General features: G+C 37.2%; 1 protein-coding gene across 5 annotated transcripts in view; it reads right to left on the bottom strand.

The window, feature by feature from the left end:
* Positions 1-22,169, bottom strand: part of MACROD2 (mono-ADP ribosylhydrolase 2) — a 2,087,937-nt gene that overhangs the window by 76,328 nt on the left and 1,989,440 nt on the right. For all 5 annotated transcript variants that reach the window (XM_055373553.2, XM_019017390.4, XM_031004864.3 and 2 more), the window contains one exon: positions 9,006-9,083. In XM_055373553.2, coding sequence (XP_055229528.2) covers positions 9,006-9,083 — 78 coding nt within the window. The remainder of the gene's footprint in view (positions 1-9,005; positions 9,084-22,169) is intronic.

Here is a 22,169-nt window from a genome sequence, read left to right as displayed (position 1 = left end):
GGCGTATTGCACAAAGACAAGGTATGCCTGAGTGCCTTGCACTGCACCCAGGCCTGCTGTGTGTTAATGACTCCTCCCAGGGCTTCCAGCCCATCTGCCTTTCTCCTCAGTGCATGCAGACCTTTCACATTCCATCCTGCTTTCTTGGCCCCATGGGGGCAAGCTTTATGTTTCCCTCTTCACATTCGGACTAGTTGAATTCTCCCCACTGTCCTCTGCCCTAATCCCTCCTGGCTGAGGAAACAAAAGAACACAAAGAATTCCACAGTTTATGTATATATTTTTCATACAGTGAACTCAATCAGCCATACTTATGGGAGGGGACCATTAGAACAGATAATCCAAAAATCCATTCGCTTTTCTTTAGAAATAGATCACATGATTGTTTCTTGGAGCCTTGGTAATTAAGTTTGGCTCAAGCTAATGCTTTAGCTTTAATTAATTTGCATAAAAATTGGTCTGGGGACATCAGTCTAGAATGAAGCATTTCTAGGGGATAAACCTGAACTCACTTTGTAAATGGACTGTTTCTGAACAATAGCAACAACAATATAATTTTATTGCTTGCAGATTATTAGATGCTCAAGTTTTCTTAAGAACAAAGACTTTGTTTCTTTGATGCTTGTGTTGAAGAAATCATGTAAATTGTGTCTTTTTGTTAAACTTGAAAGTTGATTGCTGCTAATATTCAAAACTGTACTTTTATAAAAATTTCTAAAAATATCCCAGATTAAGAACAAAAGTTAAGCCTAGATTAGCGTGAATTTGATTATCTTCTAGACATCCTTGGTTTTCTCTTAGAGCCAATAAAACTTACTTTCCTATTGTAAGTTATTTTTAAAAATTATTTTTTGCCTTGTAGTTACAAAAGAAATGCAGTTTCCTTATGGATACACTAAAAATGCATATAAGCATTGAGAATTGTGGATAATTTTATAACTAAGGGATAGCCAGTTTTAATATTGTGAGTTGTCATATTTCTCTTGTATGTGTGTATACACACACAGATGCAGACATATGCAAAAATATGTAAATATATCCTGGGATCAAAACATATTTAAACTTTGAGTCCTGCTTTTTTATTTCATATTTTAGTAAGCATCATCCTCTGTCATTACAATTAATTTGGAAATCTCATTTTTAAAAGATACATAATATTCCACGTTATGGGTGAGCTTTCAGGTGTTTACACTTTTTTTTGCCATTAAACATCATATTGCAATGAACATTTCAGTAAATAAATATCTCCATACTCTGGATGGGTGTTAGTTTAGGATAAATCTCTGAGGCATAATTTTTCCATCAAAGTATGAACATTCTACCTTTTATTAGGTTTTCCCAAAATTGCTGATGAGGAGGTTATGCCTTTCAGTCTCCCACTAATATTATGTGAGCATGTTTGGAAACCCTATTTCCACTAATTTTGTGTATTTTCAACTCCACTTAATCTTATCTAGTTCAAAAAGAGAAGATACTATTTTATTTGCATTTATTTATATAATAAAGAGATAGGGCATCTCTTCATATTTATAATGACTGTATATCTTCTTTTGTGAATTATAATGGAGTCTTTCGTCCATTTTGCTCTTAGATTGTTTATGTTTTTTCTTATGGGCTCACACACACTTTTTTTCAAATAAAAAAATTAGCTCTTTTGTTGTCATTTAGGTGAGAATATTTTCCCACTAGTTTTCATTTTTAATTTCACTATAACCTTTATTTATTATGTCAACATTTATCTATTACAATTTTGTTATTTTCCTCTTTTATGCAATGTACTGACATATGCACACACATTACAGATATGTGTATGCCTGCATTTCATAACATATGCATACCATCCTGTGTCTGCAAGTATGTGCTCACAGTTAAAAAAGCAGCCTGTAATTGTTTTATTTTGTTGTTTTTTAAAAATACTATTTTTGTAGAGTGGTTTTAGGTTTACAGCAAAATTGAGAGGATGGTACAGAGATATCCCATGTAACTCCTACTGAAGTCTATAACTTCCATTAAGGTTCACTCTTGGAACTGTACATTCTATGGGTTTTGGCAATGTATAATGAAATGTATCTACCATCACTGCATTATACAGAGTATTTTCAATGCCCTAAAGATCCTCTGTACTCCTCCTATTCATCCCTCCCCACCCCCACAACTCCTGGCCACCACTGATCTTTTCATTGTGTCCATGGTTTTGCCTTTCCAGAATGTCATATAATTGGATTCATACAATATGTAGCCTTTTCACATTGGCTTTTTGCACTTAGTAATATGCATTTAAGTTCCCTACATGTCTTTTCATGGTTTGATAGCTCATTTCTTTTTAGTGCTGAATAATAACCTTTGGTTCTTTTACTCTAGTATTTGTATAGTTTCATTTTTATGTTTCATCTCTGCTCCTTCTGGAATTTATGTTGGTGAAAGGAATGAGGTTGGGATTCAGTTTATTTTTCCAAATGGCCAACTAGTTGTTTTAATGCCATTGATTGAGTCATCTGTCTTTGAAATGTCAGCCAGAATATGTACTGAAATCCCAGGTCTACTTGGGTCTATTTCTGAACTCTTTCATCTGTTTCATTGATCAGCCTGTCTATTCCTATAGCAAGGACTACCCTGTTAAGCACATTTTTCAAACATTCCATGTCATCCGTAGTCTATTTGTTCTGTCATTGACTAATAATATTGTATCTGGGAACTCCTCATTGCATTTTCAACAGGTTTTTATTTGTATTGTATCTTGCCATATCATCAGACACATAAAGCCCCATCACTATTATATTTCATCAGGAATTTAAATTGTTATCAATATCAAATAGCCAACTCCTTGTCACTGGAGATTTTTTTGCTAGACTTCTAACCGAATAGATTGGTTCAAATAGAAGTAGTTCTTCATGTTTTCTTTTGATGCTCCTTTCTCAAATATACATTTTTCTAACTTTACACTTTTAAAGCTTTACCTTTTTATTGAGTTTAAGTCAATCTGAGTGGCTTTTACACTTATTAAAGTAATCTAATTACACTTACTGTTATAACCATTTGCTTGTGTTTCTGTCATCTTATTTGATACATTAGGCTTTTGTTACACTGCTAGTTATTGTTATTATTTGCATTGCTGAGTATACTCTCGTGTGATCTCTTTGGGAAATTTAGAAAGTAAGGTATCTTCTTTTAATTTTATTATTATTTAATTCTATTTGTGATTATTGTACAATTTTTCAGAGATATTCTGAAAGGTAACATATTGTCAGAATCCATAACACTGGGATTTTTAGTTTTTGAGTGGTATTTACGGAGTCAGGCTAATGTGCAACTCTTCCTTCTTCTAGCTATAATCTAGTTTTACAACCTCTGCCATTGATGCTTCCTTTCTTTCCTCCTTTCTTCATTCCCTTCCTCATTTCCTCTTCTTCTTTCTTCCTCTTTTAGACAATTTTATAAAATTGTGACATATATATAGAAACACAGACAAAATATAGAGATCTCAATTAAATAACCAAATGCAAATACAAAAACTGTATATTTTTATGATAACCATCCAGCCAGGCAGCCCCCTCATGGCCCCCTCCCGGCAGTATCTCCTCTCCAACCACCAAAGTTTAATCAAAACCCTGACTGTCACAGTGATCAGTACCTAGGTCTTCTTTATCATTTTATCACCTAAACAAGCCTTTCTAAATGTTAATTTTTTTCCTGCTTTTTGAACTTGATATATGAGATTATATAATAAATAATATATGCTTTCATACCTTCTCTAATATTACATTTGTGAGATTCATCATGTTTTTGCATGTCATTGTAGTTTCTAGTTTCCATTGGGACCTTCTATTTATCTTTTTTTTTTCTTTTTTGACCGAGTCTTGCTCTGTCGCTCAGGCTGGAGTGCAATGGTGCTGTCTCAGCTCAGGAGGCTCATTGCAACCTCTGCCTCCTGGATTCAAGTGATTCTCCCGACTCAGCCTCCCAAGTAGCTGGGATTACAGGTGCCCACCACCATGCCTTGCTAATTTTTGTATTTTTAGTAGAGATGGGGTTTCACCATGTTGGCCAGGCTGGTCTCGAACTCCTGACCTCAAGTGATCTGCCCAACTCAGCCTTCCAAAGTGCTGGGATTACAGGCGTGAGCCACTGTGCCTCACCTGATTTATCTTTATCTTTGTCTTCTATATGTAACTTGTCATTTTCCTCTGCTTGTTTTTGTGATTTTTCTCTTTATTGCTGGTGTCGAATAAATTGATTATGATGTACTTAGGTGTAATTTTCATTATGTTTCTTATGCTTTGAGGTCATAGAACTTCTTGCATATGGGGGTTCATAATTTCATCACATTGAAACGTTTTAATCACTTTTACTTCAAATATTTTCTCTGTCCCTTTCTCCCACATTCACCCTCAGAGATTCACATTCATGTATATTGTAATTAGAACCACCCTTCAAGATGTCTCATAGCTCATGGATGCTCTTTTTTTTTCCCCTCAGTCACTTATTCTGTTTTCATTTGGATAGCTTCTATTGCTTCATCTTCAAATTCATTAATCTTTTCTTCTATAGTATCTAATCTGCCACTGTTCTCATCAAGTATAATTTTTAATTCAGGCACTGTGTTTTGAATTCCTTGAAATTCAATTTGGGCCTTTCTATAACTGCTTTGTCTCGAATTAACATGGTCAGTCCTAATTTTAAATATGTGGAACAGAGTTATAACAACTTTTAACATGCCCTTTCATATTAATTCTATCATCTGCATAATTTATGGGTTGAATTCCATTTATCAACTTTTCTTTTCCTGTGCATCATACTTTCCTGCTTCCTGTCAAGAACTATGAAGACTCTGAGATTTTACCCTGCTTGAGCCACAATTCCATGGATGCTGACAGAAGACAAAGACTTCTGGGTCAAAGATAAAGGACAGTTTATTATTCAGAGAAATCACAGTAACCAGAGTATTAGTGTCTGTTCTCTGAGTCCTGATTCCCACATGGTGCCATAGGTGGACCAGCTGATTCCTGCACACTCAGTGGGTGATATCATAGGGGAGGAATCTTGAACTTAGAGAATGTATTAGTCTATTTTCATGCTGCTATGAAGAAATACCCAAGACTAGGTAATTTATAAAGAAAAAGAGGTTTAATGGACTCACAGTTCCACATGGCTAGTGAGGCCTCATAATCATAGCAGAAGGCAAGGGAGGTGCAACCACATGTCTTACATGGTGGCAGGCAAGGGAGTGTGTGCAGGGAAACTTCCCTTTATAAAACGATCAGATCTCATGAGACTTCTTCACTATCATGAGAACAGCATGGGAACGCCCACCCCTGTGATTCAATTACCTCCCACAGGGTCCCTCCCACAACACGTGGGGATTATGGGAGCTATAATTCAAGATGAGATTTGGGTGGGGACACAGCCAAACCATATCAGAGAATCTCAAGATTCTCTGAACCTTTTAAAATGCACAATAAGTATGTATGCTCTTTAATTTGAAGAGAAACATGATCCTTTTCAAAGATACAAACAGTGCCTCTGCTCACAAAACATGCAGAATTATGAAAGATGCATGGAGAGTTGTCTTGCAATAATTCTTTGCATGCCTGGTAATTTTGTTGATTTTACTTTGTTGGGTATGAGATATATTTATAATTTTTATAAATATTTTTGAGCTTCATTCTAAAATGCAGTTAAGTTACTCAGAAATATTCTGATCCTTTCAAGTCTCACTTTTAAGCTCTACTGGGGAGGACATGAGGAGCATTTAGTCTATTGCCTGTTTTGCTCCGCTACTAAGGCAAAAACCCTCAGAGTTCTTTATGAATGTTTAGGCTTTCCAGTCTTGCTGGTGGGAACAGGCACTTCTTCTAGCCCTATGTAAGCTCCAGTTATCACTCTCTCAGATCTTTTCTAGTGTTCCTACCCAGTTGAAGACTGAGGAGTTCCTTCTGTAGACCTCTGAGCATTCCGTTTGTGGAATTCTCCTCTGTAGAATGCTACCTTGCAAACGTTAGCTACCTTGGCCTCCCAGGACTCTCACCTCTGTCTCCTCAACGCGGAGAGTTTGCTGGGCTCTCCCTGGGTTCCTCCTCTCTGCACCACAGCCTGGAAACTCTCCAGGCAGCCAGCTGGGCAATCACAGGGCTCACCTCATTTCCTGACTCTCAGGGGCCACTGAGACTTACAAAGTTTCAACACTAATTGGTACTTTTACTCTTCATCTTAATGGAAAAACATTAGAACACTTAAAATTAATTTACCTCATTCCAATAAATGTCATTATTGTGGTATATTTTAATGTTATGCATATCTTAACTCCACAAGACATCATTGTCAGTATTGATTTATACCATCAATATTTATCTAGACTTATCCAGTAACTACCATTTACCTTGCCCTTAATTCCTTCATCTTTGGCCTTCTATCTGGGATTAATAGCTTTCTACTTGCAGAACACCAGAATTCTCTGGTGATGAACTGTGCCTTTCTTTTTGGTCCAAAATGTCCTTAATTAACCTTTATTCTTGAAACATACTTTTCCCCCTGGGTTTAGAATTCTTGGTTCACAGCTATTTTGTTGTATTATCTTCTTATTTTCATTATACATATTGAAAAGTCAGCTCTCAGTCCAAGTGCTTGAAGATAGCTTTTTAGATGTTTTGTTTATCTTTGGTTTTCAGGAATTTTACTATGATGGGTCATGTTGTGGATTTATTTATTTATATTATTTATAATATTTATATTTATTTATATTATTTATTTATTTACTATGATGGGCCTGGTTGTGGATTTATTTATTTATTTATATTTATTCTGCTTAGAGTTCAAAGGGCTTTTGGAACATGATGTCCTTCATCAGTGTGGGAAATTTCTCACCACATTTCTTCAACTATTGCTTCTGCCCAATTGTCTCTCTCCTTGCTTTCTGGGACTCCAACTGTACTTGTGATAGACTTTATCATAAGATCTTTAATATCTTTTTCTCTTTCTTTAGTGTGTGCCTTCCTTTCTTCCCCTACTATTTGTAATTTTGGATATATTCTGACCTAACTTCTAGTTCACAAATCTTCTTTCGACTGTGTCTAATATGATGTTCAGTCATAAATTCATTCATTGAATTCTTAATTTCAGCTACAGCATCATTTACTTCTAGACTCTTTCATTGTAAAATTAGTTTTGAACTTCTAGTTCTCAGCTAAAATTTCCAATCTTATCTTTATCTCCTTATACATACTCAATATATTTATCTAATACTTTGTGTTCATAACTAATATTTTCAGCTCATATGAACTTCTCTTGCCTTATTGTTTTGTTTTTCATGTTACCTTTTTTCCCTCATTTTTTGGGGTAATTTTTATGCGTGTGCTGGAGATTATATTTTGCAAATTATTTATATAAATGATTTGAAGCCTGTAACACTCTTTTTCACTCCTAGTAAATATTTTATGTTTGCTTTTCTTAGATGCCTGAGGGGACTAGCAATCTGGACTGGTCTTAACCTAATGTGAGGATTGAGATGATTTGAAGCTGGGAAGCAGTCCACCGCCAATCTACTGCTCGTTCATTCTTCCTGCTAGGATACATATCTTTGGGGTTTCAACCCCAAAACAGAGAGTTTATCAGGGGTCATTGCCTTTTTCAGCAATGGAGCTCCAGACACCTTCTGTAGAATCAGCAAATGCCCTAAGGTAAAAAGAGCTTCAAATTCTGGGCTCACATATCTGGAGATTCATTGCCTCCCAGAGCTCAGCTTTACAGTTCTTCAGTATCTTATTAGCTCACTGATGCCTTTAAACAGTCTCTCTCTCTCCATATGTATATGTGTGTGTGTATATATATATATATATATATATATGCATAATATATAATATTATATGTTTATAATATATAAATACATGTATTTTTTGTCTAGTTGTCTTCAGTAGTAGAAATGGTCTAAATTATTTAGACTTCCATTATTGAAAGCTAGTCTGTCTTTTTTCTCATTTTCAAACAACACATACTATAAATTTCAAAGTTAAAGACATATATTTAGGTAAGACATTTTCATCCTAATTATGAAGGGTTATTTCAAAATTATTTGATAGAACAATTATTTCAACATTTTCGTACATTTAATTAGTCTCTTACCATATAGTCCCTTTCAAATGTGCCTTCCTCAGTCTTGAGTTTTGCCTTCCTTTCTATATTATTGTTTTAGCTCACGCCTTCTGTTAGTTTATTCAGAAAGGATACCTGGGTGGCATGTTTTCTTAATCTTTGTATTCCTGAGAAAATATTGCTCTGATTTCATGTATAAATAATAACTTCATTAACTATGGAAACTGTGCCCTTTTGAGCTCTGGAAACTGTGACTCCATTTTCTTCTAGCTTTTAGGGTTGTGGAAGAAGAAGGTTAAGGCTAATCTGACTCTGGTGGTTTTAATCACTACCTGATTTTGACTACACTTGAAAAGCCTTTCTTTATCATTTATCTTCAGAAATTCCATGAAGCTATGCAGATGTCTGTTCTGAGTTTTTCCTTTGCCTATAAATATAATGTGTACTGTCATGTTTTGGGTGGAAGAACTGGTTTACATTAGGAAATTTTTTTCTGTTATTTTTCTAAAGATTGCTTCATTTCTGTTTGTTATGTACTCCCTTCTTGATATCCCAAGACTATGTGGATTTAATCCCCTGCATTTATTCTCCATGTTTTTCAATGAAAATATTTATTCTCATTGTTATAACACATTCATCTCAGTGTTTGCAAACCCAGTGCTTATAGAATTCAGGCAAGTAACAATAAACAAAATAAATGAAGCCAGCCTGGCACAAAAGTAATGAGTGATGAGGATTCTGGAAAGCAAAAGTGTCGTCTAAAGATGGCAGCTACTGATCAACTGGTATTCAGTGCTAATAAAGTGTTACTGGAATTCAATTTTTTTCCAGAAAAATTCAAGTCTGTGGGTTTTTTGTTTTTTTTTTTTCTGTTTCCCAGCAGAAGAAAAGAAAAGCTAATAAACGATTTCACAACCTACCATCGGGATGATCTTGGTCACGCACAGAATGATCTGTCACTTCACCGCCTTTTGTAATATTTTCATCCTTTGCAGAATCTAACAACAAACAAGCAAAACCTTTGGTCAGCATTTTTAACTTGGAAACAGAGCAGCTTTCAGCACTAACATGATAGATTTATGTTTGAGGAAAAATAGAATTTATTAGTTTTAAAAATAACCACTCAAATACATATGTTTGCCAATAAATAGGCGCTTTTTTCCCCCATACTATGTGAGATATCTGCTCAAAGCTTACAAAGGTAGAGATGTAGCTAGCTGGGATGTCTTTTTGCAACAAATAAGAAAATAAAAGCAGGCTTTTTTGCATCAGGAAAAGTCTTAGAACTGTGGGAAAGGACATAAAAGGAAGGCAAAATAGAGAAGATTAAAGGACTATCTAATTTTAATGTTCTTAATGCTTCCATTACTGTGGTTGCTCACATATGGGAGTCTTGAGTCCTTGAAAAAATCAGATACAGAACCTTGAAATCCAGTGGTAATTAAGTTCATCTTCCTCGGGAACCATAACAGTAGAACAATAGCATAGAGGGAATGCAGACCTTCTGGTCTCTTCAAGGTCATTCCCTCCCTCGCTTAGCACATTTAAACATGGAATCGTTGTACACTTATCTTTTTTTGTTATAGGATATGGTTAAACATATCCATGTTTAACATGGCTAAAATGATTCTGTGACTGTGGGCTATTGCAAAACTACAAAGGGCTCCTTGCTAAGTGTTTAGGCGTCCCTGGAGGCTGTTTAAAAAGCACTGGAATGATCCTGCGAATGGATCAACAGGAAGACAGCAAGTAGGTCTCATTCATTTTCCAAACATTTAATAATGGCCAAGTATATGCCAGACACTTTTTTTAGACAGATTCTCGCTCTGTTACCCAGGCTGGACGCAGTGCTGCAACCGTAGCTCGCTGCAACCTCAAACTCCTGGGCTCAAGCGATCCTCCTGTTCTGGCCTCTGTAGTAGCTAGGACCATAGGCACAGGCCACCATGCCCACTTAGTTTTCTAATTTTTTGTATAGGCAGGATTTTGTAATTTTGCCCAAACTGGTCTTGAACTCCTGGCCTCAAAGCATCCTCCTGCCGCATACCCCCAAAGTGCTGGGATTATAGGTGTGAGCCATCACACCTGGCCAGACACCGTACTTGATGTTGGGGAGCCAACAGGAAACAAAACACCAAATCTCTGCCCTCATGGAGCTTATAGTCTAGCAGATATTTTTCATGCTGCTGAAAGGAAAGCAATCCAAAGATATCTAAAAGTCATAAGCTAATCTTGTAAGCGTGTGGCCATGGAGAAAGCTGGGGGTGGTACAGCAACACCTTGATTACTTACAAATGTGTTCTCTACTGAATTTGTGTCACTTGGTTGAGTTTTAACTCCCCAACAGAGCTGAATCAGATGGAGTCTAAAATAAACTATTCTTTGTTTGTTTCCTTTTCATTTCTCCCTCTGTCTCTCTCCATTCATTTCCCCTCAAAATTAGGAGATAGCTTTAAACAATATGGTTTGGAATATTATGAGAAAGTTTGTTTCTTGAACCTGCCACAAGCAACATTTGATGGACAAGTGAGAAACCTGGGTAGTTAACATATGATTCAAATTTAATAACCAGTGAAGCAAGTATTAATATATACCCGAAGTGTGTGGTTTTAATTAACTACAAATAATTCCCCCAAGGCAAATGTTTAATTATCTGCACTGCTTCTTATTTCTTTCTGAGGCTGACAATAAGTCTAAAAGTCCAAATTTGGAAGCAAAACTGAGCACAGACACATTTGCCAAACTGTTATCTAACTTATGTCAAATTGTTTTAAACCAGCTCCCATTAAAATATGCTCTTTTAATTTTGGAGCTAAGATGTCAATTGAAAAAAAAATTTTGAATATTTTTCTCATATTAACACTAAAAATATACAATGATTTAAAAAGGTATTATATAGATCAGGCTAAATTTTAAATTTGAAAGTGTTTTAGATTTAGTTATTTATTAAAAATTATGTTATTTGATATTTAGTCTTGTACCACATTAATTTCTCTCAACATTAATGTTATAGAATTATCCAAGATTTTATGTTTAGTTAAAATTTATTCATTTACACTGAAGAATAATTCACTGTTGTTAATCATAATGTTACATAAACATTATGATTCTGCCCAAATATTACATAAGAAACGTCTCCTCAATGGTGATTTACATCGAGTTTACAAGTTTATGATCTAATGAGTCACATAAGATGGACGAAAAGCATTTGAAAAATTACTCACCAGACTGTATCTGTTTTATCACCAAAATCTGTGTCTTTAGCAAAGTTTATGATCTAATGAGTCACATAAGATGGGCGAAAAGCATTTGAAAAATTACTCACCAGACTGTATCTGTTTTATCACCAAAATCTGTGTCTTTAGCAAATAAATTATCTTTGTAATTTCAATATTCTTGGGGAGTTGCTTTAACATTATTAATGCACCTTCTGATATGTTTCTACATAATGCATTTCATTGCATCCAAGATACCATCAGTTGTTCTTTGCACTATTATTTTATGTAGTACTAGAAGAAAATGCTGCCAGATGCACTATAACACATTATCAATTCTAAGACATGTCCTGACTTTAGAAATAAAATATATGAAAGAATGTGCATCTTAGAAACATGCCGTTGCAGCGTATTCGATGTGTGCACACAAATATATATGTCTTTATGTGATGACAAGGATTTCATATCAGCACGACCCACCACCAAACCCACAAGTTCACTGTCACGTATGTGAAACTTTTCTCCAGAAATGGTTCTACCTCCACACACGTCAATAAAGTAGAAGGAAAAGTACTATATAACCTCATGACAATATTCACAAATAAGCAGGTACCTATGGAAGATGGTTTCCACGAAAGTTACTTTATTAACAGGGCTCTCTGAATTTCTAGTCTCATAACCTTTAGCAGGCCTAGATTCGATTCTGTATGTTTTCAATCATGGATCTCATTGCATTATATTTAGTTGTAGGTTTGAAGTGGCAGTGCAGCTTTTCTGCTTAGCGGGTGATGAAAGCTGCATTGAATATGTACGTGAAATCCTTACTGATAATGATGGAGAAAGAAAATGCATATATTCATGGTCTGAATGTTTGTGTCCCCCTAAAATTCCTAAGCTGAAAGTCTAACTGCTAAGGTGATGGCACTAGGGGGTGGGGCCTTAGGAACGTGATTAGATCATAAAGGTGGAGGCTTCATGAATGAGATTAGTACCCTTATAAAAAGATTTAAAAAGGTCCCAGAGAGTCCCCTTACCCTTTCCACCATATGAGGACACAGTTAGAAGGAACCAGAAAGTGAGTTCTCACCAGATACCGAATCTGCTGGTGCCTTGATCTTTGATTTCCCAGCCCCCAGAACTGTGAGAAATAAATTGCTTTTGCTTATAAGCCACCCAGTTAATGGTATTTTGTTGTAGGAGCCTGGACTAAGACACCAGTGTATATGGTCACTAAAATAACTTATTATTTCCATGTAAGTTCTATAAACTACGCTGAAAAATGTAGTTGCATATACTAAACTCTTGCAGCATCTTGGATTTGCATTTTACTTAATTCTAAAAATTATCATTTGGTAATGTTCAAAAACATGTAAAACAGTTATCACCTAATTCTGAGAGTCAGTCAATGTTATTTTAATAACAGAGAACTGGAATTAAATTTATATGTAGCTTCTGACTTTCAAAATCTTTAAGGTCAATGTCATATTTAAAGAATTTTTTCAAATGCAAATATTAAATCAAATATTCAAGCCAAAGGGCTGTAGATAGATGTGCTTTTAAGATTAACAAGAATAAAAAAGAAACACTTTCATAAATTAAAAAAGAAAAAGCCCTCACTCAGAAAGTTGAAAAGGTTTAAAGGAATATTTAAAATAGATTAAAATAAAATGAAAAACTTCATAAAACAGAAATTCCAAAAAGTAGGTCACTTTTAATGCAGTCAATTACATGTATCTACACAGAATATTACATGTATGGATTTAAGCTGTGGTGAAAGATGACATTGCCATTCTACAAAAGATTTTCCAGACCAGTTTTGAGGAATTAGCTACTGAGCTTGATTCCTGCTCCATAAATTAATCAATGATGGCAAATCTTGAATTCTTAAGGTAGATTTGATTTGAGGAAATAGCCAACAAATATAGAGATGTGTTAAATAAACAAGAGGGACAATCCAACTGGCAAAAAACCATGTTGCACCAAAATTAGAGGTGAATATAAAGTATAAAACTAACTGCATGATTCTCTGTCTTTGAAGATAGCTATTCGAGCTAGGTGGTCTAAAAAACGCACCGAGTAAGAGAGGAAGCCCCTGACTATTATTCAGAGTGATGACAGCAGGTCATTTTGGTGTAGAACTTCTAATGGGTCTGAACAAAAAAAAACTGCCATACACAAAAACCTACACATAAAATAGTCTTTCTCTGTAATGCGTAAATGTCTACACATGAGTACCAGAGCTTGATGCAAAAATTGCACAAAAACACCATCACCTGGATTTTCTTTGATTCTCGTTAACTGATTTGATTATACTATGCAAAACATTTATCCTGGCCTGCTCTATAGAATCTCTGGCTTATTATGTGAAGCAATTAGGACAAAGTAATTTTTCCTCCATCTGAACCAGGTGCTTATCTAAATAAACTAGAGTCTCTCCAGCAGATAATGTTCTTACTGAAACTTTGCAGCGGCTACTCTTTTATATAGGAAAAAAGTATCCTGCAACACATTCCCTGCGACTATTCTGATGCTGATGATCTGAACTGTGCTTGGTCCCAGTGAAGCTGGATAAATAAGGCTGAACTATATTTACCTGAAAGGTAACAGGGCCCACAGACAGGACATTGCTCAGGGCATCAGGAGACCCAAATGAGCTATAGTTGGTCATCTGTCTTCATTACGGTCTCATTAACCTCCATTAAAAGATGGCCAATCATTCCCAGAGATATGGAATTCAGGGACAGGTTGATGTTCCTTATCTGAAATGCTTGGGCCCAGAAGGGCTTCAGATTTTGGATTTTCAAATTAGGGATCATCATCCTGTGTGCTAACAGTCTTTGAGACATGGCTGGGAAAACTACCATAATGCACAACTAATTTGATTTCTATTAGAAAACACAAATTTCAAACAATAAACTGGTGTGAAACAACTCATTCTTACATTGAAGGTGATATTCTTCTGCAAGTTGTTATTGAAAATACTAGCAAATGAGAGATGCAGTCATGGGGTTGTGATTCAGAATTTAGAGCTACAAGCTTCATAACTCTAGGGAAATTCATGCACTTTCCATAATCTCAGTTTCTGCACCTAGGAACTACAGGTGTTGAGCTGGATAATCTCTCTAAGATACCTTACAAAGCTAATCTGATTTGCTCAAATTATCTCTTTGTTCCAGCAACACTTCTTTGTAAATGTTCCCACTCTTCCTTCATCATCCGCCTACCTGAGTTGGACCGTTCTCACTGAGATTTTAACCGTGTACTTACAAAATAAAGGTTGATAGTGGGAGAAGCAGTAAGGTGTGCACCAGTGCCACACTGGCTGTCTTTAAGTCAGCGACTCGACAAAGAATCATCACAATGTAAAACAGAACAGCTGGAATATGAAGCCGGTTTGGACCATGATGGAAAAAGAAATGCTTAATTACCCTTTCAATCAAGTTAATTTTTCCCATTTGGCAATGTAAACAAAGGCAAATCTGCTCTTATTTTCAGTTGTCTGTGACTTGGTTATTTCAGTATCCTTGACCTCCATCCTTCTGATTTCTTTCTCATCTTGCCTCCCTCTCTCTTACTAAGCCTCACACCGCAGGCTGTCTTGATAACGTTAAAAAATAAAATCTTACCAGGCCATGGGTGTGAAAAGTATCTATGGTTCTGAATGTAAAGGGCTTGGAATTCTGTTAAAATGTTCATCTATAAATCTGGGAGAGTACAAGTGTTTTATTTACAGCTTGGTTTAATTTGATCTGATAATGAAAGGTCATGGTGACTGTATTACTGAAAGAACCTTCTTAGGAAAAATGATAAAGGCTTTTGTGGCCTTAGCTCTGAGCCGACAGCCTGGCATCGGGTCACTGCTTCTGAGTTATTTTATTTTATGGAGAAGTTGAGGCAGGAGACAGAATTTCTCTCCAGATTCATAAATGCAGCAACTGCTGGGCTCAGATTGCTTTTAGCCAGACACTTGGAAGGTGTGGCTGAGTGTTGCTGCTGAGATCCAAGAATTTCAAGGACTAAGATATAACCTACCTTGTTGGCTCAGAACTTGTCTTTCTTTTCCAAATGTAAAGGCACATGTTTGGAGAGTGAGACAAGCATTTGGGTCCTTTGTGGGAGATACTATGTTGAGCTTCAAAGACCTGTATGACTTCTCCCGAACATCAATTTATTCCTCACACCTAGAAGGATCCACAAACTCACCTGAGTGAGAAAGAACTGAGGCGAAATCATGGGCCCCCATTCCCCCATGTGCTTACTTTTTCTGTGTTTTTCTTTCTTCAATTTCCTCCATGCCATTGAATATAATTTTAAAATATGGGTGGCTGCAGAGCGGCTCATCGTGTGGATCTACCGCATGCTATTTTACAATCGTTTCTATTTCTGGACATTCTAATTAAATCCAATTTGGGGACTTTCTAAAAAATTATAAATTGTTGTAGTAAAGGTTCAAAGGCTGGATTCACTCTTCTCCTTCTGTTACTCCTTCCCAACTATCTCCACCTCTGACATCTAGAGAGGCTAGATCTTTCTAGAGCTAGAGTAGTGAGAACAAAAACAGCCCATGCAAGCTAAGCCTTGTAGCCAACGTGCCCCACCCACCTCCCTGTGGACTATCCCTGAGGTTGGAGCTGATGGTGCCAGTACAGAGGGCATTCTTGTCCTGGATGGGCCAGAAGTAACCAGGAATTAATGCCCAGCTCTGGACTCCCAAGGATTTGGGAGATAAATACCCCAGCTTCCTCACCCTTCAGGGAGATGTTTCTGAATGCACTCTACACATCTCTTAGGGGAACGGAGTCTCAGTTTCCCTCAGCAGTAACTTGATCATTAATATCCCCTAGGGGCTGTCCTCCCTTCCCTGTCCCACTTCCTCACACCTCACCTGTGCTTCCTGAGAACACCTCCCAAATAAAAAGTGGGTTCACCTTTTGCACCCACAATCTTGTCTCCGATTTGCTTTTGTGGATCCAAAACTTAGAAAACCAAGATAGTCCTTCATCTGGCTCCTACCACTTAGTAGCAAATATGAGAATGCTCATCCTATTCTCCTGACTTCTAGACTGCTGCTCTCTCACACCATGCTGTCTTTAATTATGGAGTGTTAGGGAAAGTTTCTGCCACCTAATTAGGGCAAGTTGGGAAAAAGGGTTACCGTGTTTTGCACTGTATGACCATAGTAGCTGGGTCACAGATGACTGGTGAGTAATAGGCCCTAAGCAGACACCTCTTGCATGGCCAACAGACACTAAGGTGGCCTGACATGAGAGCTCCACATACCAGGAGAGAATTAATATTCACTTAACTGTGAAAGAAATTGATCAGCTCTTTGAGTGGATGGCTACTAGAACAGTTGCTGAGTCTCTAGAGGAACTGATGGAATGGCTGTTGCCTCCTGGGTGATCCAGTTCATGGGGCTGCTGAAATGGTTTCCTCATTCTCTGACTTTCCTGCCAACCAAGCAACCTCAGTGTGTATCACTTTTGTATAACCTGAAATAGTCTAACTCACTTTGTGGTTCTTGCAAGTTCATTATTTAACTTTAATGTGTATATGTACTTTAAACATTTCTAAAGTGTTTTTTTTACAAATAGTACTTTAAGAAGTTTGGGCCAGGCATGGTGGCTCATGCCTGTAATCCTAGCACTTTGGGAGGCTGAGGAGGGCAGATTACGAGGTCAGGAGTTCAAGACTAGACTGGTCAACATAGTGAAACCCCGCCTCTATTAAAAATATAAAAAACATTAGCCAGGTGTGGTGAAGGGCGCCTGTAGTCCCAGCTACTTGGGAGGCTGAGACAGGAGAATCGCTTGAACCCGGGAGGCGGAGGTTGCGGTGAGCCGATATCGTGCCACTGCACTCCAGCCTGGATTGACACAGTGCGAGTCTGTCTCAAAAACAAACAAACAAACAAAAAACAAATATTACTTTAAGAAGTTTGGCATTATTCTAGATCCATTTGTAAAAACCACTCACCTTTTTAGTCATTTCAAACTGTACAGTACTCACGAAACTTATACATGGGCTGAAAGGCATTATGCCAATGAACTTACAGAAAATTAAAGACGAAACAGCCTGGTCATACAAAGTAAAACAGGTTCAGTAAACTTCATTTTCAAATATCACCCTGATGGTAGAAAAAAATCAGGGGACATCTGGTATTACAGGAAATAGGGTGTACAGAGGTATTTGTATAATGTGAACAATGTTTTGCCTCATAAACTGAGAAAAATGTGTTAAAACAAAATGCTGTAAAAAACTTACAAGAACCTTAAGAAGAATACTTAAGATTAAATTAAAAGTGTTATTTTCAATTATAGAAGGATTTTATTTTAATCTGCTACTATTTTATTAGAGTAGGCTTAACTATGAGTTCTAGAAATTATTATAATAGATTTTCCTAACGCAATGACTATATTGTCAGCTTGGCCTGACATAACAAAACACCATAGACTGGGTGGCTTAACCAACATTTATTCCTCACAGTTCTGGAGGTTGGAAATCTAAGATCAAGATGCTGGCCAGTTCATTTTCCAGCGAAGGCTCTCTTGCCGGCTTGCAGATGGCTGCCTTCTGGTCACGTTCCTGCATAGCCTTTCCTCAGTGTGTGTGTGCCTGCTTTTTATAAGGACACTAATTCTATGGTGGGGACCCACCCTCATAACCTCATCTAGCCTCAATTACTTCCCCAAAGGTCCTATCCCCAAATACCATCACGTTGGAGGTTAGGGCTTCAACGTATGAATCTGTTGGGGGTGGAGGGGACAAACACGAAGTCCATAGCACTGACATATGCATTTGTGCACATGGATACTTGGATGGTTTGTTTCCCTTTGAATGTTAGCCATTCAAATTAGTATACCTGCTGCACGTCAGAAGAAAGCCTCAGAATAGATTTGGAAATGGGATTTTACCCAAGTCCAAGGTTCTCTTTCTCCGTTTCAGTTCTCTGGCATCACATTTTCATTTGATCCTTAAAATACACCACATTGTCAGTGTTTGTATAGCATGGATAAAGTAGTCATGAGGGAATCCAAAGCGATATTCAAAACACTTAATAACTGGTAGGGTGTTGGCTAATCAGAATGCACATGTCCACAGCGGTGGGGCAAGGCCGTGGAGCCCTGCTGGTGTCCTAGGATGGCAGGGAGGTGGTGGGAAGGGTCACTTGAAAGGAGAGGCATTAATCATTGTTTGCCGAACACTATGTAAATGTTTCAGTATTTTAAAAATGCTTGCAGCAGGATTAGAGTGTACTGGCGGAATATCAGTTCTGTGTATAACAGAGAAATATATTGATACATTTTCCAAAAAGTAATGAGAGTATTTCATTAACTGTAAGTCTCTGATGTTCTCATACTGATGAAAAGAATAAGAAGCAGCTTTCCCTAAGAGTCTATAATCTAAGGACTGAATAATCCTCAAACATATTTGTGATAACCTCTTATTTTGTGGTCCTTATCTGATAAAGCACCATTGCAAATAGAACCAGCAAAAACTTTGGGTTAGTCCTTCTGTGTGGAACACCACATCTCTTTAGGCCAGCGTCACATCCCCTGCCTCTCCGGCACACCCACACTACCCCACCGCTCCCTACATCACTGGAGAGGAAAACTCATGCAATCAGATCAGGCCAGCCTCGTTGGTAGGTGAAGCTGATGGCCACCATGTTGGGAGATATAAGGGGGCCAGATAAGGCCATCTGTTCCTAAGTACCCGCCCTGACCCCTCACACTTCCCAGAGGAGACTTCCTTCTTTGGGCAGAATGCCTTTTGAGACTTTTTAAAATGCAGAGCTCCTTGGAAGGATCCCATTTGTGACATTTGGAGTAATGACTTAATAACTAGTTGCAAAGATTAGTCCAAAGTCAGCTAAGAACAGGAGAGGATGGCATTGAGCAGGGACCGAGAGGGAGGGAAGGATCTTAATTAAACAGAGGTCATGAGAGAGCATCAAGGTTATGTATGTTTATGCTCCAACCTAGAGACGTATGAAGTGGGTCACTTTAAAGGTAAACCTCTATTCGTTATTTAGGAGAAACAACTGTGAGACCGCCAAATTAAAGTCCATGTTTTTCACATTACTAAAAAATTTCCCAGAAGTTGCATTCATAATTTTTGTAAAAAATTCAAACTCTTAACTTTATGTTGAATATAAACATACCTAAAGTACAAAATTCGTAAGTGTGCAGCTTGATGAATTATCGCAAAATGAATACTCCTGCATAACCAGGACCAGCTCAAGCAGTAGAACATGTCTACCATTTTCCTCCTTTCTACCCATTATCCTCCTTTCCAGCCACTACCCTCACTCTAATCATCACCACTCTAACTCTCAACAGCATCTATAAGTTGTGCCTGTTTGGGGACTTGACGTAAATTGAATGACACATAACCTGTCCTTTTCTGTGTCTTCTTGCTTTTGCACAACATTACGTTTGTGAAATTCATTCATATTTTTGCATGTGAAAGTGAATTTTAATTGCACTCTGAAGGCTGGCCACATCAGCAGATTCTACGGTAAATCTTTTTTGAAGAGTAAAAATAGTATTTTTTTCTTTTTCAAACTTAAAACATTCACCACTCTCCTATACTCTGTCTCCAACTTATTGTTACTACAGCCACTCTTAAATGTTAGTGTACGTTAGGAGTAGGATCCCTGGAAGGGCTTGCTAGCATACAGACTGCGGGGCCCCAACCCCAGAGCTTCAGACCCTGAAGGTCTGGGGTAGGGACTGAGAATTTGCATGTCTAACAAGTTCCCAGATGACACCGCTGCTGCTGTTCCAGGGAACACTTTTTGAGAGCCATTGCCTTAGCATATACTGAATTTGTATCTATCTGTATGCATTTCGTTTTTGTGTCTAAGTGATCTTTCATTTAAAGTAGGACTTTTGGATAAGTATCCTCACGTGGACTGCCCACAGATTTTCCACTACAGAGAGAGCAGCCTCTAACATGTGATGAGGAGGGATGCACAGCTCTCTGAGTGACAGAATCTGGGAGCTCCCCATCAATATGTGAAGATATAAGAGACATTTTCAAAGCATCTCTCCTTCACATTCGATTTAGTGGGTCTTACTCTTAAAAATCTGAAACTCTTTGGTTGGCATGCATTCATAAGAAGAACAACAACAAACTAATCTGTGGAATCAAGAAAGCCTCAGGTCATATCATTACTGATTGCATCAAACTCTGCAGGCAAGAACTCCTTAAGAACAAAGCTTAAAGACTAAAAGTGATAGACAATTCCTACAACACATTCTCCTCAAGCTAAATCCAGACACTGTCCAATCCATTAGCCACCAGCCAGCCACATGTGGCTGGTGAGTATTTGTGATGTGGTGAGTCCGAATGACATATGCTGTAAGTATAAAATACACACCAAGTTTCACAGACTTAGCTCATACACATACAAAGAATGTAAAATATTGTATCAATAATTTATTTTTAGTTTTTTTTCCTTCAACTTTTATTATAAGTCCTGGGGTACATGTGCAGGATGTGCAGGTTTGTTACATAGGTAAACATGTGCCATGGCGGTTTGCTGCACAGATCAGCCTATTACCCTGGTATTAAGCCCGGTATCCATTAGCTATTCTTCCTGATGCATGTATCAATAATTTTTATGTTGACTACATTTTGCAAATATTCTATTTGGATATAATGGTTAAATAAAATGTATAATTAAAATTATTTTCCTTTTTTTTTCTTAGTGTGCCTTTCTGAAAATTTAAAACTACTAATATGTAGTTCTCATTTGTGGTTCACATTTATTTCTACTGGACAGTGCTGTTCTAGATAATTTAGCATTAGCCTGATTTATACAAATACTTAAATACGTGTTTATTTGAAGGGCAGAATTAGGAAGATGGAAAATTATAGCTTGCCAAAGGATCATCCATTAGAAACTAGGAAATCTAATTTGGCTTATAGAGAAGGATCTGCAAATGGTGACAGAAATGGCTGGGAAGAAGACCTAACTAGAGAATGTTCTGAGAAGGAATTGGAGGATGAAAGAGAATGGTACATTTGTAACAGCTACCCAAACCACCTTACACCTGAACAATACCCAATGGCTGAAAATTTTTGCTTTATGTTGATTGGACCTAAATTTCTTAGTCTGATATTCAGAGTCCTCCATAATCAGGACTGTGTGTCAGCAACGAATTAATGAGTGGGTCATGGATCCATCATTTAAGTCAATTGGGTTTATTCATTGTACCTAAAATAGGTCTTCTGATGTCCTTCTTCCAATCTTTCATAGATGCTCTTTTTCCCAACTAGAATACCTTCCATTTGCACACCCTTCACATCCCAGCCCAAATCTCATATTCTCTACCCACATTTTACAGACAACCCCAAGCAGAGATGCTCCTCAACCCTAAGCTCCTTAGTATGTTTCAATGTAATCCTTTTTTGACACTTACCATGATCTGTCTGACTTTCTTTGCTGCCCTGCAACCTAGTTATGTGGCCTCAGGCCAGCTATGTTGTTATTGCTCTGTGCTTCACTTTCCTCATTTGTAAAGTGGGATGGTAATTGTATTCATATCATAGATGAGAGCAGTAGGCATGAAAACATGTGCAGTTCTTAGAATAGAAACTGATATATAATAAGGATTTGATAAATATTAGCTGCTAATATTATTGTTGCTGATATTAGCTATGTAGCACATGCCTGTATATCTCATATTTCCATCTAGATTGTAAATTCCTTGAAAGGCAAGAACTGTATTTTCTTTTTAAGATTGCATAATGTCTTAAACAAGTTAAGACCCAATAAATATCTGTTGATGGCCATAAGAGATGTGAATAAATTTTAATTGGTACCTCTGTAGGCCATACTGTCTACTAATCACAGGGATA

This window comes from Gorilla gorilla, chromosome 21 (genome assembly GCF_029281585.2).
Source record: "Gorilla gorilla gorilla isolate KB3781 chromosome 21, NHGRI_mGorGor1-v2.1_pri, whole genome shotgun sequence".
Taxonomy (NCBI): domain Eukaryota; kingdom Metazoa; phylum Chordata; class Mammalia; order Primates; family Hominidae; genus Gorilla; species Gorilla gorilla.
The sequence above is the reverse complement of the archived record's forward strand: the minus strand, read 5'-3'. Positions and strand labels throughout refer to the sequence as shown.